This window comes from Urocampus carinirostris, chromosome 3 (genome assembly GCF_059441175.1).
Source record: "Urocampus carinirostris isolate Australia breed hairy pipefish chromosome 3, RoL_Ucar_1.0, whole genome shotgun sequence".
In the NCBI taxonomy this organism is placed as follows: Eukaryota; Metazoa; Chordata; class Actinopteri; order Syngnathiformes; family Syngnathidae; genus Urocampus; species Urocampus carinirostris.
The window spans coordinates 32,177,154-32,198,692 of NC_142351.1; the positions used below are offsets into that span (position 1 = coordinate 32,177,154).

The 21,539-nt window shown below is 39.4% G+C and overlaps 1 protein-coding gene across 1 annotated transcript in view; it reads left to right on the plus strand.

The window, feature by feature from the left end:
* Positions 1 to 2,355: 2,355 nt before the first annotated feature.
* LOC148369471 (dedicator of cytokinesis protein 9-like) overlaps positions 2,356 to 21,539 on the plus strand; it is a 72,173-nt gene continuing 52,989 nt past the window's right edge. Inside the window, exons 1-12 of the mRNA XM_088331497.1 lie at positions 2,356 to 2,568; positions 6,239 to 6,355; positions 11,534 to 11,623; positions 12,055 to 12,137; positions 13,342 to 13,411; positions 17,404 to 17,499; positions 17,868 to 18,002; positions 18,403 to 18,577; positions 19,075 to 19,130; positions 19,389 to 19,463; positions 19,552 to 19,692; positions 20,122 to 20,463. Of these exons, the coding sequence (XP_088187623.1) occupies positions 2,446 to 2,568; positions 6,239 to 6,355; positions 11,534 to 11,623; positions 12,055 to 12,137; positions 13,342 to 13,411; positions 17,404 to 17,499; positions 17,868 to 18,002; positions 18,403 to 18,577; positions 19,075 to 19,130; positions 19,389 to 19,463; positions 19,552 to 19,692; positions 20,122 to 20,463 (1,503 nt within the window). The 5' untranslated portion in view covers positions 2,356 to 2,445. The remainder of the gene's footprint in view (positions 2,569 to 6,238; positions 6,356 to 11,533; positions 11,624 to 12,054; positions 12,138 to 13,341; positions 13,412 to 17,403; positions 17,500 to 17,867; positions 18,003 to 18,402; positions 18,578 to 19,074; positions 19,131 to 19,388; positions 19,464 to 19,551; positions 19,693 to 20,121; positions 20,464 to 21,539) is intronic.

Here is a 21,539-nt window from a genome sequence, read left to right on the forward strand (position 1 = left end):
TGTCCTGAATGATGGCCCTTTAAATCCTAATTATTGTAAAAGCATTGAGGATCATCCTTAAAAACCTTTTAGTGAGCAAAGAAATATAATTTCTGCTCAGGTATTATGGACAGAGACCTGAATCTTTTGGAACATTTCAGTGAATGGATTTCAGTGTTTCATTGTTTTTCATGGTACTCAATCCCAGCTGGGTCCCTAGCACCAGTTTGAGTGCTGACATCATCGAGAAGCTTGGAACACCCCTCTCAAATTTCCTCATTTACTGTGCCGCACAAGCTTTTTACACACTACCTGCTGTTATAGAATGCCTGACTATGAAGGTAAAGTTGCCAAATAGGGATTTGATTACTTTGTAGGCTTGAACTTGTGCCTGGTGATCTGTTGGTCCATGACATTACAGTAATCTGCCTGTAAAGCTGATGTTTGTTAGTCCAATTATACATGTTTTCCTGTGTTCAAGTGCTTAATGTGATTATTGCATGTGAAAGTTAGCATGACCGTCTCTGGGGAAGGGTGTGGAAAGCAAATGCTTCCTCATGGTTTCAAGCTGGGCAGATAATCAATTTAGAAAATCATCATTGGCATCGTTGACATCCTCCACTTCCTGCTTCTACTAAGAGGACTATAATTATCTGAGCCAATGAAACTCACCGTCGTCATAAGGTATCTCATGCAATTTGTATGTTATGATAATGAATGTTGCAAAGATGTTGATGGATGTACAGTAGCAAGAATGATCTAAAGGCTAGAAGACTAGAAGTTTATTATCATACAAAACCAGCAAGGCTTTCACTAAAAGCTCATAAAGACTAGCCTAAAACACCATTTACAATTTTGCTAAAACAAATTGACGCTGCACTTACTATAAGGACAAAGCACATGGCCCAATGTTATAATTTTTAGAAAGAAGTGATTTATTGATTATTGCTCCAGCGAAGGTCGGGGGGTCCCTGTGCGTTGAGCCGACCAGGTTTTTCCAATGCTGGCGGTCTTGTGCCAGCTGTTCTGCATCCTCTACAGCAACTCCGTGTTGTTGGAGGTCGCCCGCAACGACGTCAAGCCATCGAGTGCGGGGCTTCCCTCGTGGTCGTCTCCAGCCTGCGGCCTTCCGGTCAAACTGGAGAATGGCTCGTGTCGGATGGTCTGGTGATAGACGAAGGACATGGCCAAACCAGCGGGTGCGGCGTTGTGCGACCAAGGAAGATGCTTGGGGCTGGCATGTGCGGGTTCTGAACTCTTTATTGGAGACTCGCTGGGGCCACCTGATGTTCTCGATGGTTCTGAGAGCCCTGCTATCAAAACCGTCTATTCTTGTGGCCAGGGTGTCGTTCAGGGGCCATGTTTCTGAGCCATAAAGCAGGATAGAGAGTACGGCGAGGTTGTAAATGCGGAGATTCTTCTTGCGTGCGATGGTCTGGTGCCGCCAGAGTGGTTTACAGAGAGACTGCAGAGCAGATGCTGCCAGGGCTCTTCTGCGGAGAATCTCTGGTTTTAGGTGCCCATTGTCCGTCACCAAGGACCCCAGATACACAAAGCTCTTGACAGGCTCTACGATGTCGCTACCAATTTGGATGGGAGGTGGATCTGGTCCATCACCGACATACATGAACTTGGTTTTCGTCCAACTCACTTGGAGCGGCTTGATTGTTGTAGCACAAAGGAATGTAGTTTTCAACCCACGGTGTGCATTTAGTTAATAGTTTTACAATATAGATTGAGCCCGAAGCCCCATCAGGAAATATTCTGTTTTTGTCTATTGCGGGCCTTGCCTTTTTCTGAAACTGCATTTTATTAAACAGAAAATATGTTTTTTTTTTTTTTTAATTCAAACTTTAATATAACCTACCAGATCGATTTGTCCCCTGCCTTTTGCCCGAAGACCCCAGGAATGGGCTCCAGCACCTCCCACGACCATACTGAGGATAAGCGGGTCAGAAAACGGATGGATGAACTTCGATATAACCCCTTAAAATCAAGACTTGTTGTTTTAGTAAAAGAATCTTGGATACCAAACCACTCCCTGAATAATGTCCCCAGAGTCAGAGGCCATTTTGGCGCATAATAAACAACTTTTGAGGTCCAAAATGATGTTGACCATCTGTCTGTCCCCTCTGATATTATAGCCAGAATCAGTTTTGTAAAAGTTCAACATATGTTAGGCAACACATGTGGATCTGACCCATTCCCATGAATTAATGGAGGAAAGGCGGGTTTTTTCAGTACCTCCCTCCTACACGCACAACATATCACGCACACATCCACACAAAATCTCAGCTGAAAATGTGGGAGGGGCCCTCTGTTGAGAGATCAGGGCAGGCGTTGTAACTTGGTACAGATGCCAAAGTTTATTGGATCTCTGGGAATCCAGCTTATAACTTGACAGTGTGCACAGCTCATTGAAACTCATACCTGATTACCGTCTAGAAGTACTGGGCACTTAATGCCATGCTGGGTCGGGCAGGAAGACCCCCCAAACGGGAGATGGTGATCGAGTCGCCTCAGGAGTACAAGTGTTTGGCAGAGATTGAAGCAGAAGCAGAGGTTGAGGCTGGGTCACAGGTGACATGGGTAAGTTACCGTATTTTTTTAATCTACATGACACACCGGATTAAAGGGGGCACCCAAAAACTTTTGCCAGATAATTTTCATACATAAGGCGCACTGGACTATACGGCCAGAGAAAGTGAGACCTCAGTAAGAGCTACATTTGTGTGTAACCTTTAGGCATATAATAATTTAATGAGGAATCAGTCGCTAAGTAAGACAAATTAAAATTGCAAAACGAACAAACCCGATACCGAAGGCACCAATTATTTCCCCTACACCACTAGTGGTACAGATGACATACAAAAAGGCATTTCAGCTTATCTCATTTTTGCACTATTTTTACTCACAGTGCCAGGAACCCTTATAAGAGCTTGTAAAGTATTTTATTGAAACACTGTCTGTGTTCTGTTTTTCACAAGGTTCCCATGACATACAATGTAGTGCGATTTGGGCCAGCGATGATTATTCAATGATCAGTGAAAGTATCTTGCTAGGAAGTATATCATTGCTTGAATACAGAAGTATGGCGTGAAACCTGCAGTAAATACTGAATGCATTTTCAATCTTACCGACCATAATCTGTGGTATATAAGGCACACAAGTTTAAAGGGCGCACTTTCAAATTTCTGGCCAATATAGGGGTATTAGGTGCGCCTTATAGTCTGTGAAATATGGTATTATTGTTAATGAACTATCATAGCCTATTCATTATAATATAATTCTAGCCAAAAGCAATAGAATGTGATCATTGAAAACATTCCTGATTTTTCAGATTGGTTTACAAGAGCAGCTTTAAATATGTCTTTTAAACACAACTGGATGTAAATGGGACACTAACAGTTACAGGGTATACTTCCCCAGATGTTTAATATTTATTTTGAGGTACTTGAGTTTCATTTATTCCTTAACCTGTGCCACCGATTATGAAAAAAAAACTATGATTCATTTGGACTAGAGTAAAGATCTTGGGCCTGGGCTTCTCTCTCGCCTTTTTTACCCCCTTTGTGGATGATCTGCACAGCGTTCACTTACTTTTACTCAAGTAACTATTTAGATGACTACTTCTTACTTCTACTCTAATTACATTTTTCTAAAATAACATTATTTTAACTTGAGTAAGCCACTTTGGCGATGGAGTTTGGCACCAAAATGCACACTCTGACGCCAAATTAAATTATTCAGATATCTCTATCATAAAGAACATGCTACCAAATGATTAGTTTGACTCCAAATCACTAAATCCCAAGAATGTTTCATCCATGTTCGTGCTTATATACCCGCGGGCCGGGTTTCAGTCAGCCCAAATTTTTTAGGCTCGATCTTACCACTACTATGGAAATACAACAGCATTAAAAAAAACATTACTTTCATGACCATTTAATAGCTACAAGTCTTCGATGACAAGAACTGTACTGAAATCCATTTCTCATTTCAGTACGTGCTGTATATACAGGATATTATGTAAAAAAGTTGTATTGTGGTAAATACCTCCCATTAGTGGCTTTCCATAGCTCATTGTGTTCATTGGTTCAAAAAAAGCTTCAGTTCAATTTTGATATAAAGTTCAGTCTGGTCTTATAATTCACGAATCCCAGGGCGGATTTCAACTTTATCGAGGATGTTTTTCCTAAAAAGTTGATAACACAGAGGCTGTGGTGTCTACTCGCCAACTTCACTAAAGTTCACTGGCATACAGATGCTGTGACTCTGCCAAACAGATAGATGCATGGCATTGTCAGCACCAGTATCTGGGACAACAATGATTGCTTCTACACACAAGGAACGTAAGCAGACCAGTCGCTTTGTCTGTACTCCAGCTCAGTTTTGCCAAATGTATACAAATTTCAAAGGCCAAATTGTTGAACCATTAAAAACAGCATTTTAGTATGCAGTACTGACTTTACCTCCAAATCAATGTGTTACACTTGTAGCTTTATTAAACATATACATCAAATGTGTTTGAAGCTTGTCTGAAGAATGTATAATATATACACTCTGAGGGAATTAATTCAGATCTACTCATTTACATTTTAAAATATATTGATTTAATTTATTTATTTGATCGAAAACCTTTGTATATTCCCAAAAAACACTGTTGAGGGTAATTGATGACTCTTAATTGTACTATGTATTCTGGATGTGGGCATTACGTTCAGCACTGTATATAAAATGGAAACAATAGATCGATTGGACACGAGTGATCAGTTAAGGGCGCGTAAGTGAAAAACAGTAAATAGTAACCCCGCAGATTATGGACACCAAAGAGTAGTGCGCTATTATCTAGTTATAAAGTACGGCATAAACTCCCTTGGAAGCAAATCCCCAAAATGCGCTGAAATAGACAAATAATAAAAGAAAGAATAGAATTGAAATAGAAGTATTAGAAGCAAACGTGTATAGTACACCGACATGTGGAAGCAGTGACCTCTTCATATTTCTTGGCTTGTGAAATCTTAAGAGTTTGCAAACAAACACTTAGGTGAGATACTCCATATGCATTTTGTCTGTGGGCTTCAAACCAAGTGAATAATTGTTTTTCTCTCCAGGCATGGTGTCTTGGAAAAATAATTTTACAAATAAAAAGACCACAATTCAGTGCACTTGTAGCATAAATTCTGTGCCCAACTGAATGAGTTGGTTTGTTGGTTCTGTATAAGCCACAAACCCCATCCTCACACACTGCCTACTATTCGCTACAGGTGACACACAACCAAATATGCGCATAAGCTGACACCATGATTTGAGTTTTTTGAGTTTTTAATTCAGCTTAGATGCGAGTACATATGATAGACAGAACATCTGCATGTGGAGGGATTCAGCGTCGTCGTACTCTGTGCTTGAGACGGCGCCACCGCAGCTGTATTCAGTTGTACTGTACTTTTAGGATATAAACAGGCTTACCGATTGATCGTGGCGAATAGCAGGTTGCATGTGATAATATGAGTGACGCTGAAAGATTCAGCATTCGGAGAACATAGTAATCATTATCTGCATTTAGTGAGTATCGCGGTTAGACGACAGTTGAGTCACTAAATTTTATGAATAAAACGTTACAGTATTTCTTAGACGAAAAAGGAATTGCATTCCAGGAATATATTCCATTGTAATGCGTTTACAGTCCAAACACTGTCAGTGAACTGATACGGTTCATTTCAGGGGACGCTAAAATAACCACACGATGTGCTCAAATATAAATACTGATATTTGTGTAAAATATTGATAAAGGTAATAGTTGTGATTCAACAGCTTTTCAGCAAGAGTAAAAATGTGCAAATGATACCTAACTTGGAAAATGTAAGTAGTGTAGTAGGAATTTCAGAAATCTGCAAATGTGTACAAAATGATTGTTTGCAGATACCTGAAAAATATTCTTAAACACGAAGATTAATTAATTATTTCTAAATCCAAAAACTAAGAGATTACTGGCACTTGATTCGGGGTTTGCATTTGAGATAATGACGCAGTGGCTGGTACAGTCAAACACTCACACACAAACAAACCCCATTACTCATTGTCACCTCCACTCACCGAGCTGCTGCAACTGATGAACGCTTGTGAGCAAACAATAGCATCTTGTCCGCAATTTGAATACCCCTCTCCTCCTGACAACAAGTTATTTCATACGTTTTACAGTTACCGATCACAAGATAGTTATCCCGTGTTGATATCATGCTATTGTTGACTCTTTTAGGTCAAGCCCAAGGCCATTGAGCCTCTGGATTACGAGAATGTGATCGTACAAAGCAGAATGCAGATCATCAGTGATGCTCAGCGAGACATGTTGCAGTTCCCTTTGGATGACTTTCAGGTAAAAGTGGCATAGAACAATTAAGTTTGCGAAAAGCTAAAAAAAAAATTAAAATGAATCAATGGTGGAGCATTTTGACGCATGCTTGTATCCTAAATATTCACTTGTTTTATTTAATGATTTTGTCAGGGCCCTTGAATCTCAAGACTCAGTGGTACTACAATTTTACAGGTATTGAATCATTGCCAGGTTTTACTTTCAAGTTAAAAATACTGAGCAGTCTAAAGCAGTGGTTCCCAACTGCTCTGACTTTAGGATCCATCATTACACCCTAAGGACAAGTCAAGAAAAAATTTCCATCTCTCACCTTTATCAAATGAAAGGATTGTACTGTTTAAAGAAGAGATAGTAAAATATATCTCCTCTTTTAAAAACAAACAAACAACATGACCATATAACACACGTTGAATTTAAGCGACCCCTTAAAATTGCTTAAACAAATGAAAGGATTGTAGTGTTTAAAGAAGAGATAGTAAAATATATCTCCTCTTTTAAAAACAAACAAACAACATGACCATATAACCCACGTTGCATTTAAGCGACCCCTTAAAATTGCTTAAACAACCCACATACTAAAGGAAGTTCGTACCCAGAATAATAAAAAAACCTGTGCGTAAAAAACGATAATTACTCAATTGTGTAGATAATAAAAATGAATGTACTGGTCAAAAACCTAAAAAACATTTTAACTGTACCTTCAAGTAGTGCTTCAATGGCAGACAGTCGTACGATATTTTTGTATTTTGCAATCGTTTCCCCCATCAATTTGATCGTTGCTCTCACTGTTTTCAACTTCTTCCTCTTGTCACTATCTCTCTTGGGACTGATTTCAACGGGTGGAGAAGGAAATAAAACACAAAAAATCACAACAAAAATGAGATGTGGTCCCTCTTACACCCAATTTGACTAAACAGGGAGAAAAGATCCAGCTGGGCATTATTTCCATTTACTGTGTAATTGATCATTTTTTTTCTTCTTCTTGGCATTATTTTTCCAGGGCAAAGGCCCGCGACCCACTGAAAACGCGTCCGCGACCCACATTCGAGCCCCGACCCCTCAGTTGAGAAACACTGGTCTATAGACCCTTCTTGTGTTTTATTTGCCTATGTAAGTTAAAATGATGGATGGATGGATGGTGTTATAAGTGCACTGCAGGAAAGAGGTCAATAAGTAGTGGAAGCTAGAGCTCTTGTTGGAGATAGGAATAATTGGAGAGGTGTTGTAAAAGGATAGTGGGAAGTTTAGATGTGTTCTAAGGGATGGGCAGGGCACCCATATGATGCGTAAGGGGTAAACCAGTGAAAGCTGTCGGGCCCTGCTGTTGAACAGAAGAGTGTGTTCTGTCACCCTGACCCGAGTGACATGGAGCTTTCTCGTGTCCCGTTTAATCTCGAGGGACGAAAGCATGACCAACTTGGGTGCCGAATTGCCTAACTTGATTGGGTGTTTGGGCATTTTGTGTGTGTTTTTTTGAAACTTTTTCCCTTTTTTTTGTTTTTTTTTGTTTTTGTATGTGTTTGTCTTGCTGTCGGTCAGCCCTTTTTAGGGATATGGCCAAGGTGGATAGAATAGTAGTTAAAATTATGACATATTTAAAGATTAAATTTAGGTTTTATGAATATAAATTGACCCTGTTGCCTTTGTATTGTTTTCAAATTTTATTCAGCATGAACATAACACACATATAAGGAGTATTATATAATGCTGTTATCATTATACACACTTTTAGGCTTTTATCAGCATTTGTATTGAATTTAACAAATACAAATCAACACAATTTTTTTCAAATAGTTCAAATATTCAAAATTTGACCTGCTAAACGATGTACATTATACTCACTGTACGCTGGCACTTACCAGGTACAACCTTTGGTATAGTTCTAAGGTGGCTTTCAATTTTTATGTTTTGAAACTATATAACATAGTATATTTTATGCACATGTGTGTTTGGAATATAGAGAGTGGTAGTTTTTCGCAGTGGTCACTCTCATTCACCTCAGTTCCGTAGCTTGTTTAAAATTTTAGCAGCATCAAGAATAACTTTTCTTTTCAGCGTAAAACTGAATTGCTGTGGTAATTGTCATCATTTAGGCAAGTTTCGACACGGTTGAATATTTGAGTGACTGACGGCTCTAGAACAGATATATCCATCCGCCTTACGGTCTGTCCTCCACTTGGGTCTCAGTGGAAAGAAGCATGAGAAGTAAAATGTGTTTTCCCTCTGCTGTCAAACCTGCCATGTGTTTTACATCACTGGCCCAGAGAAGAGAGGAATCGGAAAGGAGGTGAGAGGTTGGCAGTTTCAGGGTGCTTTTAAAGCTCACATTCCGGCTTCATGCGAGTGCATGTGAGCGCAACGTGTGAATGCAAGGAATCGTGGCTTGATTTTGGCAAGCCTTGCTTTATTTAGCTGGCAAGATGCCACTCTTCCTTCTAAATATGTGTTTATGCATCAAGTTCTGCACACTTAACTTCCATTTTGAAACAAGCTCCTCAACATCCAACTGTAAGAAGGACGTAAGGAATTCACTCTTTTGGCAGCGGTTAATTGATAGGCCACATGGGCCGATTTGTTATTTTACATCAAGGAGATCGGTTGTAGCAGATAATGGGGTCCATTAATTTTTCTGGAAAAAATAAATACTTTTTGGTTGGAGCTAGGGTGCCAGGGTTTCAGCTCTAAACTAGTTGTATGAATTGTTATCACCAGTAGCCCATCGAGTAAGACTCTTACCTAACACACAGGGTTAGGGTTTTGGTCCCCAGCCCCGCCAGTGCAAACTTGGTTATGCAGGTAGGGTTTTGGTTGAAGCTAAGTTTAGTGTTTTAATTTAAACTAGTGTTTGGCTGGATTTAAGTTGAGGGTTTTAGCGGAAGTTAGGTTAGGTTAGACTAATGGAGCTAGTGGTAAATAGCCATGGTTTAATTCCTAAATTAATTGTATGTTTTTTTTTATTACCAGTAGCTCAACAGGTAAGATTACTGACATTAGCGCTCAGCGTCTTAAATTCAATCCCCAGCCATGCCAGTGCAATCTTGCAGTTATGGAGGTAAGGGTTTGGTTGGGGTTAGTGTTTTGGTTGGAGTTATGTTTAGGGGGCTAGGCTTTCAGCCCTGGAGTAGCCAAGTCAAAGTCAGGATTCAAATCCAATTGAAATTCGGTGGTGTGACCATAAACGGGAAGTTTATGCTAGAACACCCCCCCAATACAGCAGATTTGTAATATTTTTGCTAAGATCAGTGGGCCAAAATTCCTCCACAGTCTTGTGAAAAACCTATTACCAATTATTATAAAATTTGAGCAAAATCCCTAACTCCAATTAAAACCTAACTCAAAGTCCAACCAGAACCCCAACCCTAGTTGCAACCAAAACCCTTATTCCAAACAATATTCTAACCCTGTAAACCAAAAACAATTATCTGCCATGGAAATGCCATCCCCTCAGCACATCACCAAGGATGCACAAAGCTGCATCGGAATGCCCACTTGTGGGGAGACTGCTCTGCCAAATTGGCAAGCACGTGCAGTGAGACCTGTGCTGATACAAAACCATGGTAGGCATTAACTCCAAGGAGCAATTCTGATGTTTACGACAGTAGAACCCTTGTCCACACGATTTCTTGCGCTTTCAACCTGGAAGTCATCACATAGTTCCTTCCATTTTAGCATTCATTATTATGTTGTTTACTTCAATCCCATCTAAATTACACCTTTAATATGCCAGTAAAATTATACACCAATCTCGGGGCACTGATGAGTGTCAAAAATGTATACCCTGGTAAGAATGAAATATTTTGAATACTCTAACATCATCAAATCTAGCTCCTTGTCATCTAGCATCCAACACAACTTGTATGTGGGGATTTACATTTACCAGTGGCTACACTCTTCAAGCCCTTCTGCGCAAGTATTGATTTTCTCTTTTCTGGCTTTATTGCTTATTAAGGAGAGGTTGAGGAGATATTTACCAAGATATTGCTCACCACAGCCCTTATTCTTTTTTGCATATCTCCAAAAATCAGTTCAGGTAATCAAGGAATAGGGTTATTTGTTTTTTGTTGTTGTTGTTAACTACTGGGAATTGTGGTGGTGATGATTCATAATGCATTTCACAACAAAAACAAAAGATTTACAGCTATTTCAGAAATACACGGTGTTCCGAAAGTCTTGCGCACTTTTTGACAATGAATATCTCAGAAACTAATCTCGTAAATTTAGCAAGCTTGTAATCTCTATTTTTAAAATGGAATGTTCAAGATGCTTAATGTGAGCACCATTGGTCATTCAACACACATCAAGCTGTCACTGCCATACGCTTCCCAGCATTTTATTGTCACTGGTTGCAGCCTCTGCTACTCGTGCCTCCAGCTCTTCCACGTCTCTTGGAATAGGAGGCTCATGGACCAATCATTTCACAAATTGCACCAAAAAGAAATCGCATCATGTGAGATCTTGGTAGCCAGGACATAAGATCTTGATCATTCTGCCCAGACTTTCCAATCTATTTTTCTGACAGTTTTGTGTTTAGAAATTGTCTAAACCTGGGGCTTCAGTGTGGTCGTGCCCCATCCTGTTGGAAAATAAAATCACCAGACTCCTCACTCAAATTATTCATAACCAGTTTTCCAGCTTGTCGGGGTACGTCTCAAGTTCTCAACATTAACTGTTGCTCTTTCAATGAACGTAGACAGCTTTCTTTGACATTGCACCATACAGTAAAGCACAAATAACAGAAGCTGTTGCAACCATTGGCAATGAAATGTAAGGACCCGTTTGGCAAGAATTTGACTATCGGCTTATGTAATGCGACCAATGGTGCTCACATTGTGCATCTTTGAACATTCCATGTAAAAATGTAGATTACAAACTTTCTTAATTTACCAGATTTGTTTCATATACTTAATAGTTTCGGAGATATTTAATGTCAAACTGTGCCCAAGACTTTTGGAACACCCTGTTCCATTTAATAAAAACAAAACATGTAAGTATGATTTTTATTTAGTTTTTTAAATTCTTAAACCATTCAAAAATAGTGGCATGTACTGCAAAATTTGGTCATGAAACTAAAAAAATCCTTCCCTATGTTTATCTTTAGTCTTTCATAATGTGACTTTTTAACGTCCTCTTTAAAAAAAAAAAACTTTGTCCTGGAAGCTTGTATTGTGCCTGTCTCATCAGATCTGCACTCTGAGACGCCAGGGCCGGACTTTGTTTTCTACTGTGCCAGAAAATGCAGAACAAGAAGCTCAGTCACTGTTTGTCCGAGAGGTAATACCCAAGAATAAAGCCTGCTTAAGCTTTGATTTTGTTTTCGGAAGCTGAAGAAAAAAAATCGTCTGAATGTGAGAAAACATTTGCAGTGCACTTTTATGATGGAAATGTGAAAATGTGATTGAATTGAACTGTTCCACACACTGTGACATTTACAGCAAGTGTTGTTTTTGTTGTACACGGTTCAGTAGACACTAGACAGTACTGAGGTTGATCTGGGTGCGGCCTGATTATAAGTGCAAAAACACATTCTGCCTTCGCGCATGCCAGAAATGACATAATGAACTAAAAGATATAAATGATTCCATATTTTTTGTCTCGCTTGACATGTTATAAATGAACTAAAGAGATACTGTATGTGAATTTTTTTCCTGGCAGTTTTTAGGCATTCATGTATTTATGCATATTTTTACTTTGTGTTTCCACAGTGTATGAAAACCTATAAGTCAGAGTGGCATGTGGTCAATTACAAGTATAAGGAATATTCTGGGGACTTCAAACAGCTTCCCAAGTGAGTCCTAGATAAAAGCTAAATGTTTGAGAAAATCGATACGTAATGTTGGGGGATTTACAGCAAATTAACATGTCTTGCAAATGTTTCAACCAAAAAAAAAAACCAAAACAATAAGGGATGTGCTAACCATGTAGCATATCTCTCAATTGTCAGGCCATTGCTGATGTTTGTCAAAGTTCAAAAACCGCTGGCTTAAGTTTTATGTTCTCTCACAAAATGTTTCCCTTCAGAATTTAAAAAAAACTCAATAATAATCTTACAAACTAAAATTAATGAATATGCACAGGGCAACAGCAGGATTAAACCGAGACAAATAGTTTTCCAAATTTTTGTTGTCACATTTAAGGGGACAGTGTGTGTTATATAGTAATATAGTATATAGTAAAAATATGTCATTCATTTAAAAAAACAAACAATATTTATGCAAAGGATAAGCAAAAATACACAAACTATCATATTAACGTGCATTTTAAAAAATCACGTTAAAAAATTTGCATTTATTTTTCATAACAAAAGTATAACCTGGAGCAGGCACGTCATACATATAGCCCGTGGGCCGGATCTCGCCCATTGGATTATTTAATCCAGCCCGCCATGAATGTTTAAGGATGCGAGTCTCTAGGCCATTTCTATCAAAAGTAATGATTATTTTTATACATGTAAACCAAATGCTCTCTCCGGATGCTAGAGGGCAGTGTTGAGTGCATATTGTTTGGGGAGTTGTTTCAGATGTTAAACTGCATTTAGACAACCCTTAAACAAGTTAACACAATTAATGCCAATCATTTTGTTGTTAGAAGTGGTCCCTTGTCATCTGTTATCATAATATGTATGAAGGGTAGGTTACTAATGTAAGCTAAATGATAAAGCAGGATACGGAAAAACAAAGCTAAACATATTGTTTTGACATTCTCTTACTGATCTGGCCTGCCTCAGAACAGAGAGTTTGGATCAGGTCCCAGAGCCAAACTTGCTAAAGACTAGGCAAAAAATAGAGGTAAAATGGTGCAGCAGTTTGGTGACTTGGACTCTCCGTAGTTTGTATTCTCCCTTGTGCTATTTAGCTCTTGCTTTTGGTGGCAAGAAGTCCCATAGAAAAAGTGAAAATTATCAATTATTTTTTGCATTGAGAGAAATAACTCAAAAAAGTATCCATTGAATGTACTGATACAAACTAGTTGTACTATAATTTTGGTTTCAGTAAGGTTCTAAGGCCCGAGAAGCTGATCACTCACCAATTTGAGGTGGATCAAGATGTGGAAAACAATGAGGTAATGACATACTTTACTGGGATCGTAACTGTTTGTTTATCACTGCTATTCGGTTAGTTAGTGTGTGTAAAAAGGGAAAGTGTGAGGCAAATTGTAGAGCGCTTTGAGAGGTCTTCAGTTACTCGAAAACCCCTGTATAAATTTACAATTACATTTACTCAACGTACACATCACAGATCAAACAAGGCACGTTTAATAAAACATCACTTTCCATGTCACCTTTCCTCTTAACAGAGGAACTCCAATGTCAATTTTTTTCTTTTCAACAACTAATAGTTCTATATATGAAAAAAACTGAAAGTCACATGCAAAAATGTTAATCTTACGTTGCCAAATGTGTCAGGTGAAGTGTCAACTAATAACTTCTGCATTGATTTACATTCAGTCCAAATAAACATGTGAGTTGAAATGCTCTTTTTCTTAAATTTGGCAATCAAAACCATAAAATGCAATGACACAAATGTAAAGAATGCATTCTAGCAGCTGTAAACATTATTAAACAGTGTAAAACCTGACAAAGGGGAGTGGGTAGACTCCAAAACCATCCATCTATAATACCTAACTAAAATAGCGCCTGTTAGGCTTTATCACATCCAAATTTGGTGACAACAGGACCTCCAGGCTTGGCTGCTGAAGTGCTCTACAGTCGTTTCATGAACACCAGATCAAGGTGAGCTGTTTCCGGTGGCTCTGATGGTGGCCCTGCTGAGGTCTCTCTGTTGAGCCACAGGATGTTCCTCGGACTTTTTTTGTGCCACCTCGGCCGGTTTGAAGTGTGTACAACCGCGGCGCTGCTTCCTTACGCTTCACCACAGCTTTGATCTCTCTCCGTTGATCTTGAGTCGTACTTGATCGCCACAGTTGAGTAGCGGTCCAGCCTTGCTGAATACCTGCGGTTTTAGGACTTCTTGTAGTTGGGCTTGGCATGTTGGTCATTTATCTTAATCTTTTTAAAGTAAGGCCAAGCAAGTTTCAGGTTTTCTTCTAAGGTTTGCAACGTTGTACGCATGTATCGACCAATCATCCGCTTGGCGGGGTTTTTTTTTTGTGGGCTCAGCATGTAAGTGCCACAAGAAGGTCATACTGCCCGAGAATGGCTTAAGCTGACTGAACCACCCTTTATGACATGCTGTTAGACTGGGGTAAGAACGAACTAAACGGGACAAGATGGAAATTGAATTTTGCAGCAAACTTTTTGACTAGGTCTTCAGAGAACTTGGGCCTGTTGTCCGTTCTGAACTCTGAAGGCACTGCCCGGCGACTTGAGGTGATTTTCATCCTTGAAATGACTGTTTTATAGGTTGTATTCATCAGGTTGAGAATCTCCAATCACCTTGATAGTAGTCTATTATAACAAAGTAGTGTTTGCTTTTATATTCACAAAGGTCGGCAGCAATCATTTGCCAAGGCAGTTCTGGCAGTGGTGTGGTGATTAATCGTTTTCGCTGTTAACTAGGTTCGTTGATGTTGCAGCGATGACATGTATAAGTTCTTTTACATCAGTTCCTATACTTGGCCTCCAGACGGCATTGTTTTAGCGCTGTCTACATTTTGTTGACCCCTGGTGACCCTGGTAAATCTTTTGGGTCATGTCTTCGCGCATGGAACAATGATCTTGTTGCCATGTCTCAGTACTCCATTTAGCCCACTTAATGCTCCACGCTTATAGAAGTACGGCTTTGCCAGCGTAGCTACATTCTTGATTTGGTTTTGCCAACTGTTCTTGATATGGATGAGGACCCACTGCAGTTCATTGTCCATCTGTGTTTGCTTTTTGATTTGTTGAAAGACGGGCCTCCTGACTTCTACGTTCTCCTCTACGGCCTTGGCATATGTCAGGATCTCCTTTTCCAGGCTGTCGGTTTCTGTGTTCTTTAACAGGTGTCTCGACAGTGCGTTGACTGCAATGAGGTTTTTTTCCGGGACATACACTGCTATTGGGTTGAACTTCAACAGCCTAATTAAGAGACGTTTCGGATAGAGGGCTTTCATACCCAGCTATTTCAAGTTTAGCAATTTCGCCAATTGCTTATGGCCAAAGCTGGAGCCAATGAAATTAGCGATTTAACCTCAGTGAATGCTCAGCCTTGTTAAGTACCCCATATCCACTACCTGTTAGACTTTATCAGGTCATTCAATGGCTGAAGACAAGATGACAGGTTTAGCAAGTAGCACCTTCTTTAGGTAACCATTCCCAAAAACCTCTTGAGTTTTCAGATGTTTGTGCATAGACTCATGTGTCTGATAGCAGGAACTCTTGCTGTGGCTTGATTCCGTCTTTGCTTACTACCTGGCCCAAAAAGTCAAACTGAGGTTGATATATTTTGCATTTGTTTTTGTTTCACTTGATTGTTTTATGGTTTCCATAACCCGACTAAGCTTCTCTTGATGCACCTGTTGGGTTTCTCCAAAAACTAGGATGTCATCCATGTACACGTCACGCCTTCATGTCCTTCTAGCAGTTTTGTTTTCTTTCTCTGGTATATTTCGGGCGCAGAAGTGATGCCAAAAGGCAGCCTTTTAAAGCAGTATCTACCCAGTGGGTTGATTAATTGGTTAACAGGGCACTGTCCTCTTCTAGTTGGATTTGCGAGAAGCTGCTGGCGGCATTCTGGCTGGAAAATATCGTGCTCCCTGCTAGCTTAGGGAGAAGGGCATCCATCCTTGGCAGTATGAACTTTTCACGTTTCACACTTCTGTACAGCCTCTTCAAATCGACACATATTCAGGGCTTGTTATTCTTCAGGGTGCACACCATTGTGTTGGCTACTATTTCAATGATGCACAGTGACGATTCACCTTAGTTCATGCTCCACTTTAGGCAACAGTGGAAAGGTGACTCGTCATGGTGTGGTCACTCCTTTTAGTACAATTTTAACAGGATCTCTCTTTAATCTTCCTATTTCACTGAAAGCACTGACTTCATTCAGGCGTTTGATCAGGCCTAATTTGGTGGCCACTGCTCTGCTCTGCTAAGCAAATTCTCTCCACCTAATCTCACTAGGATTGCGCTACAATGGCAGTCACTTAGCTTGTCCTGCAACTCAGCTTCGATCCTGGCAAAAAAACTGCTCGCTCGTGGTCAATGTACCTGCTAAGCTTCCCAAAGTTAGCCTCGAACAGTAAGAGTTGCCATGGTGATGCACTTGACTCTTCAAAAAATAACTGTTGAAAACCTCCTGTCACTCTTCTCTCTTCCTACTAATAGTTCACTTTCTTCGGACACCTTGTGATGTCCTCTTAAATATCAGAATGAATTTAAATGAAGACAAAATGAGGCACTTTTCTGGGATCGTAACTCTGTTTACCTTTTGTTCTTAACATACTCAGCATACACGTCACGCGTGCATATGCACAGATCAGACAAGGCAAATTCAAGAAAAATCAATTTCCAAGACAAGTCCAACTTCAGAAAATTAAAATTTGATGTTTTTTTAATAGATTAAGCTTTTTAAAAGTTTGAGTAGCACCTTATAACCACATTCAAAATATGTGTTCAGTAACTGAATGTGAATGGAAAACAATGTGAGACCCATGAGATTGAGGTGAATGGATGTATGTTGAATGGATGCTTGAAAGAGGGTACACGCCCCAGGCATGTAATTGAATTATTAATCTATTTCCATGTTTTTACATATATATGTTCATATTTTCTGTTAATGTTTTGTTTGTTGCACTTTAATTGTTTAGCACTTTTGTGTTAGTTTTGCAAAGTTTCTGGACATTAAGTAATGTTTTTGTGATCAGGCATGAATAAATGAGAGAGCGTGCAACACAAATGACAAATGTAAACAAAGCTGATGCGAAAGAATAGGAATAAAAAGGGTAACAACCAACGTACAACTGACTGATAATTATTCCCCTGAAGTGTGCAACAATAGCACACATAAGAGTGTGCTGGTATATGAATAGAAAAACTATGTAGCCCATCATTTCTTGCTTTAGGATACTACTTACTACATTGTTTTAAATGCCATTATGTGTTTTCTTAGGACAGCGATTTACTTGGGTCTCAAAAAGGTGGCGTTTCAAAACATGGTTGGCTGTACAAGGGCAATGTGAACAGTGCAATCAGTGTTACTATGAGGGTAAGTACAGTACCACAACAATATTCTCTACTCCGAGCATATAATTGCTATATAACTTTTATATTACTCATTCCAGAGTCGGTAAATGTTAGGCATTCTGACCTTAAAGAGTTCAGGTTGTGCTTTTATTGTGATCTTATTAAAGTCCATATAAATAATTTTCCTGGCCTCCAATATTGCTTGAAAAAAATCATTTCAACACTGACGCTCAATTTCAGAACTTAAGTTGTCCTTAATAAGGCCACGGTAAAGGTTAATGGAGAATGAAGCTAAAATAAAACAGCACAACCTGTTCCCTTGAGTTAAATATGATAATATTTGTTAAACTCTCTTACGGCTCCTTAATTAACAACACATTGTCATTGTAGTCTTTCAAAAGGAGATATTTTCATCTGGCTCAGCTCGGTGATGGATCGTATAACTTGAATTTCTACAAGGACGAAAAGATCTCCAAGGAACCCAAAGGGACCATCTTCCTTGATTCGTGCATAGGAGTTGTTCAGGTTAATAGTGAAGGATTGCACACACAAACACATTTTGCTGATCACAACGTACGTAATGTAAAAAGATAAATTAAGGTCTCTATGTGGAAAAATGTTGAAATATTTCTAAAAACAATTGTTAAATAAATGTTCTGAATTTATATAGCACCTTTCAAGTCACTGAAGACCTTCAAATTACTTTACAATATGCTCCACACCTAACCATATACAGAATGCACATTCTTTCTTAAAAATGCTCCTATCACAACCTTTCTTGTCAGATGCTATTTCTATTGATCACGTTTGTGATTTATTATTGCAGTTTTAACACTCATAACAAAAGTTGTCGATATATATTTGAATTAATATTTTTGAATTTGTCAAAACAAGTTATAATTCTTTCTTACCGTATTTTTTCTAGAACAACAAAGTAAAGAGGTTTGGCTTTGAGCTAAAAATGCAGGATAGGACCACATTTTTGCTGGCTGCAGAGAATGAATTGGAGATGGAAGAATGGCTTAGTACTCTTAAAAAAATTCTCAACAGCAACTTTGAACTGACAGTGCAAGAGAAACATCAAGAGGACTTACAGGATGGTATGTTTTTTAAACATATTTGTGAGGACTTGCATTCATTTTCACAACATAAAACTATAATGAGGGTGGCAAGGAGGCTGAGTGGTAAGAGCATCCGCTGCACAGGTCTGAGGTCATGGGATCCAATCCTGCTACCAGCCTCCTCCCACATTCCAAGGTTAATTGGCCGGTCCAAATTGTCCCGAGGTGTGAATGAGCGCGTGATTTGTCTGTCTCTATGTGCCCTGCGACTGGCTGGCAACCAGTTCATGGTGTCTCTGCCCACTGTATGAAGATGGCTGGGATGAGCTCTGGCACCCCCGCAACTCTACTGAGGATAAGCGGTGCAGATCATGGATGGATGGAAAATTATAATGTCCATCCATCCATTTAGAACAGAGATGTCTAGCAAATTTTCATCGAAAGCCACATCAAAGTCATAGCTGTCCTTAAAGGGCCTGGTGTGAGTAGTTTGTAACTCAGAAGTTTTTAATTATTCATATATATATCTTCCCCAGATGAGGGTGATGGAAAAGCCAGTCTCTCCACTACAATTTTTCAAGACAGTTTTCAGGTCTGTTGAACTAGTTTTCTCACTCCATCTACCACGTGGAACTTTATTTTGAGATCTTTTCCCTCCTAAGACACTCTCTCAAACAATTTGTCATTATATTATAAAGCAATGGAAATAGTGATAAAAACTTCCCATTGCAAGAATAATGAAGCAATGACAATCATTAAATTGAAAAGTTAATCACTGCAATGGAGGCACAAACAATTTTAATCCATCTTGCAGATGAGTTTTGTGACAGCGGTTTCGCTTGCTTTGTAGATGGCCAGAGATAATGACTTAAAAATGAAGAGTGAAGCCAGAATGAAGTTGTTTACGTTGGACCCTGACACACAGGTAATGTGCAAAATCCAAATGGTGTGTCCTTGTCTGGCTTTATGCCCGTCCTAGCACTCTGACAATAAAGGGTACTTTCTATTCTCAGAAACTGGATTTCACGAGAATTGAGCCAGATGTGCATCAATTTGAAGAGAAATTTGGGAAGAGAATCTTAGTGAGCTGTCATGACTTGTCATTCAACTTGCAGTGCTGCATTGCAGAAAATGAAGATGGACCCACCACAAACGTATGTTCTCTTATGCAGTGCCTTGCAGAAATATCCCCCCCCGCTCCCCACGCCTTTTTGAAATATAGCCATATTTTTGGCTTCCAACTTATAGATATTAAATATTTTTATGGTGCTAATGAATAAAAAAAAATAAAAGAAGGTATCGCAAAAATATTGAGTTATTACTTTGATCAAGCTCCATTTGCTGCGACCACAGCAACATGTCTTTGTAAGTATGTGAAGGTGGGCTGCAGAGGCTTTGTCGCAAGTTTTATCACAGTTACTGGTTGACCTGGAAATCCGCGGCCAAAGTGAAGCTATCAAAGCGACATCAGAGGCGGACGAAAAAATAAGACACTGGCTATAATTTTGCAAGGCACTATAAAAGCAAAAAGATATTTCTTTTTTTTAAGGTTTCAATCAAGGTTTTCTTTTTTTCCATTGAAGGTTGAACCTTTCTACGTAGTTCTGGCACTCTTTGACGTTCAAAACAGCAGGAAAATCTCAGCGGATTTTCATGTTGATCTCAATCATCCATTGGTCCGACAAATGACATCTGCTTGTCACCAAGACTTACACAATCGTGGGTGCAAGGGTGAGGACGGCTTTGCTACACAGAGGCTGGCCAGCAGCTTTCCGGAAATATCTCTAAAATACCCCAAACAGGGGGTGTTTTCAGTCACATGCCCCCATCCTGAGATCTTCCTGGTGGCAAGAATTGAGAAAGTCCTCCAAGGTGGTATCACCCATTGCACTGAACCCTACACAAAGAGCTCGGACTCGTCAAAGGTGCCAACTAGACAACAAACGCATATTCACATCCAGTGTTGGGCGCGTTACTAAAAAACAAAAAGGAACAAGTAACTACCTTTTTTAAGCCAAGTCAAGTCAAGTCATGTTTATTTGGATAGCCCTTAATCACAAGATGTCTCAAAGGGCTGCACAAACCACAGATTATTACAGACTACAGACTTACACCATCCCCTGATCTAAAAACTACATGAGGGCAAGGAAAAACTCAAAACCTAAGCATGAGGAAAATGAAGGAATGACTGCTCATGGGGTAATCCTCCATTAAGGATGACCAGGCTCCAATGGATGTTGCAATAATAAATAATACACAGACATCGTCAACATGAAACATAGGTCATTTAAAAGCTGTAGAATACAAGTGTGTTTTAAGCCTGGATTTAAACAGTTTCACTGAGGTTATCGATCAAGTCTCAGAGGGAAGAGAATTCCACAGTATGGGGCCCAAATGGTGAACGGTCTCGACCCTGCGGTTCTCTCCCTAAAACTGGATAAAAATACCAACATAATAAAATGAATAAAATAAAACGTGTACAGTAACCTGTGGGGTGAAGAACCTTTCATATTTTTTGGCTTAAAACATTTTGACACCTTGCAAGCTAACACAGCAGAGAAACTCCATATGCATTTTTCAATTATCTTCAAACAACTTGAACATTTCTTTCGGTATGTCTGTGTTATTTGAAAGAAACACCACCTGGACACAAATGGGATACATCTTCAATGATGTATCCTAGGTTCATCAAGTGTTTCTGGTATCACAACATCAGACACTACCTCCCAGGTGACCCAGGCGAGGTTGATCACGCCTCGGCCTGCAACCCAGTAGCATTTCACAGATCTGCCCTTTTGAGCCTTTCTCTCTGGCCTTACTTGCTAATTAAATTGCCTTATTTTTGGCTGCCCCCGTTCACTCATAACTGTCCTATGAATTTGTAAAAGGATTGTCTAGCTCATAAAAGATCTTCCAGACCCTGCCCGTGCACTCCTTCACCATTTCCTGGTACTTCGCTCGTTTCCTTTACTTGGTTTCCTCAATAATCTCTTCCCAGGGT